Genomic DNA, 6,555 nt, shown 5'->3' on the forward strand with positions numbered 1-6,555 from the left:
AGTGAGTCTAAGACTACTACTTAAGTATTCTAATTAGGATCATTTCAGAGAACAGGGAGCATTTCCTTTAATATTATTTTTATTATCATTTATTAGTTCATTCACGTATATTAATAAATATGATTTTTGTAACTGAATAGTACATAGTTGCATTTTCTAACATTTTTGTGCGTGTGTGTTTGGAAATGTAAGGTTTGATAGGACTCTGAAAGGTCCCTTGGACTGCTTTACCTCCTTCAGAAGGATACCCTCCTTCATAGTTGAATATTCTTCCCTTTACAGAAAAAAAAGTCTTGGAGTGAGATCATTATTTTATTTACCTAACCATCCACTTAATTTCAAAAAATTATCTGATCAAATATTTGAATGGCAATGTCTGACCAGTGAAATGTTTGAGTGTTTTTCAAATTATTCCTGATCATAGCTTTCTTTCATTATTTTTATCAGAGGTTATCTTTGATTGTTGGGTATCTGTAGTGCTTCACTAAAATTTAATTTATGCTGTTGTGATTTCTACTTAGCTTATATAATAATTTGTCAAGAGGATGAATGTGTGGGAAAATATCAGAGAATTCTAATTAAGAGTGTTTTTCTTTATTTGAGACTTTTAAAAATGTCAATAATGAAGTGTGTTTTAATCCATTTATTTTTTCTTTGTCCTCTCAGGTGGATCTCCTTACTTAGCAACCAAAATAAATGAAGCAAAAGACTTGCTAGAAGCAACCACGAAACATTGACTGATGCTTAAGAATCATTCTGAAGGAAAAAAAGGGGGAATATAAAACAAAAAAGTCCTGCAAAGTAGTCTAAACCACGGTGTTCATAATTTTCATACATGTACTGACCATAATCATTTATTCCACTATTAAGGTATATAATAATAAAAGATTAACAATCTATCTTTTATTATCCTTTTTTTTTTTTTTTAAGATTTTATTTATTAGAGAGAGAGCACAAGCAGGAGGAGCCCGGCAGAGGAAGAGGGAGAAGCAGGCTCCCCACTGAGCAGGGCGCCTGATGCGGGGCTCGATCCCAGGACCCTGAGATCCTGACCTGAGCTGAAGGCAGATGCTTAACCAACTGAGACACCCAGACGCCCCTATCTTTTTATTATCTTTAAAGGAACACCTTAAAATTCTATAACTGATCTTCTTTCTTTATTTTCTTTCTTTCTCTGTGATAGTCATACATTTTAAGTTTTTGTTCCATTAGTCCTAAGTTCCCCCAGCTCCCTGCCCTCACTCAAGTATCATCATCAGTAATGTGGGAATTATGAGCAATAAGTAGAAATTTTCTTACTGCTGATACTTATATTCACATTGTCCCTTGTTTCCTTAGAGGACTTAAGTACTCTGCCTTTGTAAGGTTTTGAGATCAAACACTGCCATCCCATAAGAAAGTGATCGGAAACGCAATCAAAATTACTAAATGGTGTTTTGTAAAATAGTGGTTAGGACTTGTTCAAGAACTGTGTTCTGTCTGAGACCCTATAACTGAAGCATGAGAACTTGGAGAGCTACTAAAATGATTAAAGATTTGCAAAATGAACCCTGTGAGGAAAGGCTGAAAAAGAGGTAGAAGAAGTCTGAGGAATTTGTCTTTAATTATAGCCTTCCAGTACTGTATATTTATTCAATTATTCATTCTGCAAATATTTATTGACTACCTCTAATGTATAAGGCGCTGTAGTGGGTCCTCTGAGAGTTACAGGTGTGAACCAACCATGGATCATGACCCCAAAGAAGTTACATTTAGAGGAAAGGTAAATCACACTATTAGAGAAGTACAGGTGATATGTTAAAGAAGTTCAAAGAAGAAAAGAATATTTTAAACTGAGAGCATAAAGGAGGCGGTTCATAGAATAAGTGGCATGAGAGCTGGGCTTTAAATACAATTAATAAGAGATATACCACCATGATTGGTGAGTCAGTGTTGTTTCCCCTGCGATCAGTCACAATTAGCAGAAATAGGATTTATTAGTGTGATTAGAGTACGGGGTTTTTCAAAAGAAATGTACGGACACGTGATCTTGAAGGACCAGCCCTTTAATTTACACTGCATATCATCTCCCCAATCGCCTCCAGTCATCATCACGTTACTATCCCAAAGCTGAGAAACCAGATTCAGATACAGGGTACCAGCATAATTTTCCAGTACTCCTTTACAAATCCTGGGTCATCCCAGGTAAACTGAACCACTGTATTTTGTCTATCTTAAAATACTTTTTAAATACTGTGAAGAAGCCACTGCATGTGGCTGGCCAGTCAGTCCTGGCTTTGGCTGGGAGGTTCACCAGGGCGGTCAGCCAGGAGCCTCAGTTGCTCTCCACATAGGCTTCTCCACAGGGCTGTGGGGAGAAGCATCATCACACTATGGCAGCTGTGTTACAAGAGGAAGTGAAGAGACAGGAAGTGGAAGCTGCAAACTCAAGCTGGGTCTTGGCAGTGGTTCTGATAGGCATTGAGCCTGCCTAGACTCAAAGGGAGAGGATACAGAGGATCGTGAAAAAATTGGTGGCCATTTTTAATACGTAGCAGGGCAGAGTTTAGATTTCTGCCCCCCTTACTCAAATCAGTTAAGGTATTGCTTTAAAAGTTTTGTCAGGAGTGTAGAACTCAAGTAAACTAGAGTAGTTTCAGATGACTCAAGTACTACTCTAGGTAGATATTAATTCAGTAGTCATTCTATAAAAGGCGTTGTACTTATGAAATTGGGTTTTAAAAACTACCCACCCTCAACTCCTTATTATCTGTAAAAAGCTTATTTGAATGGTTACTTATCCTCAGTAAAGATGGCTCTTACATATTTGCTGTCATTGCATATTCTTAAGTTCTTTGTTGATATTGCAGTTTCTGTTTATTCTTACAACTTAGATGCAATCTGAGAAAGCAGGAAAGACCTTTTAAAAATAAAACAATTACTTCCCAGATTCCAGAGAAAGTGTAAGTCAAATGGACAGTTAATTAAAGGGAGCACACAATGCCATTTAGACCATATTTGATGGTGCCAATCTCCAGCATAAAGTCAAAAGTGGAGAAAAGTTCAGTAAGGAAAAAACTATGGTGTTTGTGGAAGACATTGTTTTATTTAGTCTTCAAGCCATTCCCTTTATTTGGTTTGAAATGCATTGTAGTAAGTCAGCTAATATTAAATACTATGTCAGGCAGTAGATATAAAATAAGTACATTCTTAAAATGTGTAATATGCTCAAACTAAATAGAAAAAAACCAGATTCTTAAATATAGAGAACTTTTTTTTTCTCCTGATACTTTTGAATTAAGAAATACTGAATTTTATTACTAGGCATGCTTGTGATTACCCAGCTTGGTTATTAGAAATAAGGTATTTTATCCAAGAACAGAAATCCTTTGGTTGTCATGGAGAATCTTGAATACAAAAAGAGCCTTTAATGACGTATCTTCAACACATTTGGCAATTAGCTTAAGGTAGTTTACTGACATTTGTGGGAGGAGATGAATCAGCTAGGCCCTTAATGCCAAAAATACTGAAGTTGCTCTGACTCAACTCACTTAAGATGAGCTACAGAGGCTGCAGTGCAAAGTTAAATATCCAAGTAGGGCAGCTCATTTTGCACAATGGGAACCATACCATCCACAGGCACTCAGCTCCTCACCCACAGTCACCTCCTTAAAGGCCTCTGGCTCCAAGGAGGATTTGATGGCAGTGAGGGAATGTGTCAGCAGTGTACCTCCCTCCTAACAGAAAGGCAACCCAAAGAGCATATCCCATTAACACTAGATCAGCATCATCTACTTGTCAAAAGCATTCCATGAATTATGGGCCGAATTTTATTTATGGTAGAGTTAGACACCTTAGAAAATTAGAATTTTAATTTATTAGCTGGAAAAGTTGAGAAGTTCTCTGGACTCATTTTTTAGGTAGAATCTAAGTGATCTGGATCATTGCCCACCAGTGAAATTGCTGGGCATGGTAGACAAAGAAGATGTTCCTTCTAATGATTTTTATGAGCTGAGTAGCTATTGTTCCCAGCTGAGTGCTCTTTTCCTTTTTTTATTGTTGCTGAGCAAAAGACTTTATAAAAAGCTTTTTTTTTTTTTATTAAAAACCCTGCTCAATTGAAATGCAAGTTCATTAAGTACTATTCATTTCTCTTCCTGCCATAATAACCCTTTCCCCCTCTGCTCAATTCAATAGTGCCTAGCAGCACTGGTCAACATTTTAAGTCTGAACAGACTATAATAGAGATATGCAGTCTCCAACATCAAGAGAGTTTTATTTCACATGGGCATAATATGATCATTCACCCTAGATGTCAGCTGTAAATTTCACATAAGTACCTCAGCTTAGAGGGGGAAGATGCCCCTGGAAAGTTAAATCAACAGTGGGAAACTTAATTCAGTTTTGACAAGATGAAAATCACAATGAAATAATAGTTCAATATTGACATCTAAGCTGTAGTGCTAAAGACTAAGAAATTGGAATCAGCTTGTTATCAGAAGTCCAAGAGATTTTATTAATAATAGCTAATACTTGAGCACCTTGTGCCAAGCACCCTACCTACATTATCTTTTAATTTTCACAGTACCCCTAAGAGATAGGTACTATTTATATCCCCATTTTACAGATGAAGAAAGAAAGGTAATGTCTGAGGAGTTTAGGGACTTTGCCAAAATTATGTAATTAATAAGTAGTGGGACTAGGATCCAAATCCAGTTTGGCTTGACTCTGAAGCACATACTGTTTACCTTTACATTATACTGCACTAATTCTAGACATGTGGGAATCATTGTAAAACGAAGGGGTTTGCCTGGCCCGGTACTCATTCTTTGATAACACTGAACGTCGGGTTATAGATTGTAAAATGTTTATGGAAGGGTCATGTCATTTGGCACTATGAACAAGGACTGCCTAATGGCTTGAATTCTGCCCTAGAAGCTTATAATGCCCATCCAGCTGTACATAGCGAAAGTTCACTTGTAGAGTTTAGCAGCGTTGGTTTCTCTGCCTTGAGTGGGGATTGATAAAACTTGGAAGAGATTTTATTTGAAACTTTCATGGGCAAAAACTTCCTAGGAAAAGATCTAGAGCAAAGTTCAGAAGACGGCTCGTGAAACTGAAGCAGCAGACCTTGGGAGAGAAATGAAGCAATTGCTCAGTATAATAAAGATGAGAATAAGAAGGCTGAATTTATTGAAAGGAACAGAGAGGTAGTGAAAAAATTAAGGGTAACAAGAGAGACAGCTGAACCAAGAAGAGATCATGTACAGCATTTGAAAGAGAACTGCCAGTGCTCAGTAGAATTTTTCAAAATCACTTTCCAATATTCCCAACTGTGGACTGGGTTATTTGTTCATGCCATGCTTTTATGCCAGATTCCAGAATTACATTTTGCACAGTTAAAGCTTGTCTAGTAGAACCCATAGATCTTTAGTCGCCCATCTAAGAATGTGTCTTAAGATTATCACTTGATTTTCTGGAGTCCATCAAAATCCTAAAGGAGAACACTGGCAGCAACCTCTTCGACCTCAGCCGCAGCAAGTTCTTCCTAGAAACATCACCAAAGGAAAGGGAAGCAAGGGCATAAATGAACTATTGGGACTTCATCAAGATAAAAGCTTTTGCACAGCAAAAGAAACAGTCAACAAAACCAAAAGACAACCGACAAAATGGGAGAAGATATTTGCAAATGACATACCAGATAAAGGGCTAGTATCCAAAATCTATAAAGAACTTATCAAACTCAACACCCAAAGGACAAAGAATCCAATCAAGAAATGGGCAGAAGACATGAACAGACATTTTTCCAAAGAAGACATCCAAATGGCCAAGAGACACATGAAAAAGTGCTCAACATCGCTCAGCATCAGGGAAATCCAAATCAAAACCTCAATGAGATACCACCTCACACCAGTCAGAATGGCTAAAATTAACAAGTCAGGAAACGACAGATGTTGGCGGGGATGTGGAGAAAGGGGAACCCTCCTACACTGTTGGTGAGAATGCAAGCTGGTGCAGCCACTCTGGAAAACAGTATGGAGGTTCCTCAAAAATTTGAAAATAGAGCTACCATACGATCCAGCAATTGCACTACTGGGTATTTACCCCAAAGATACAAATGTAGGGATCCAAAGGGGTACGTGCACCCTGATGTTTATAGCAGCAATGTCCGCAATAGCCAAACTGTGGAAAGAGCCAAGATGTCCATCGACAGATGAATGGATAAAGAAGAAGTGGTATATACATACAATGGAATATTATGCAGCCATCAAAAGGAATGAGATCTTGGGGCGCCTGGGTGGCTCGGTTGGTTAAGCGACTGCCTTCGGCTCAGGTCATGATCCTGGAGTCCCAGGATCGAGTCCCGCATCGGGCTCCCTGCTCGGCAGGGAGTCTGCTTCTCCCTCTGACCCTCTTCCCTCTCATGCTCTCTGTCTCTCATTCTCTCTCTCTCAAATAAATAAATCTTCAAAAAAAAAAAAAGGAATGAGATCTTGCCATTTGCAACGATGTGGATGGAACTGGAGGGTGTTATGCTGAGCGAAATTGGTCAATCAGAGAAAGACATGTATCATG

General features: G+C 38.2%; 1 protein-coding gene across 1 annotated transcript in view; it reads left to right on the plus strand.

The window, feature by feature from the left end:
- DNAJC15 (DnaJ heat shock protein family (Hsp40) member C15) overlaps positions 1-2,896 on the plus strand; it is an 82,166-nt gene extending 79,270 nt beyond the window's left edge. Inside the window, exon 6 of the mRNA XM_064586061.1 lies at positions 667-2,896. Coding sequence (XP_064442131.1) covers positions 667-737 — 71 coding nt within the window. The 3' untranslated portion in view covers positions 738-2,896. The remainder of the gene's footprint in view (positions 1-666) is intronic.
- The last annotated feature ends 3,659 nt before the right edge of the window (positions 2,897-6,555 follow it).

Source organism: Mirounga angustirostris, unplaced genomic scaffold (genome assembly GCF_029215605.1).
Source record: "Mirounga angustirostris isolate CCGP_5_RB_7025 unplaced genomic scaffold, mMirAng1.0.hap1 SCAF_3, whole genome shotgun sequence".
NCBI classification, from domain to species: Eukaryota; Metazoa; Chordata; class Mammalia; order Carnivora; family Phocidae; genus Mirounga; species Mirounga angustirostris.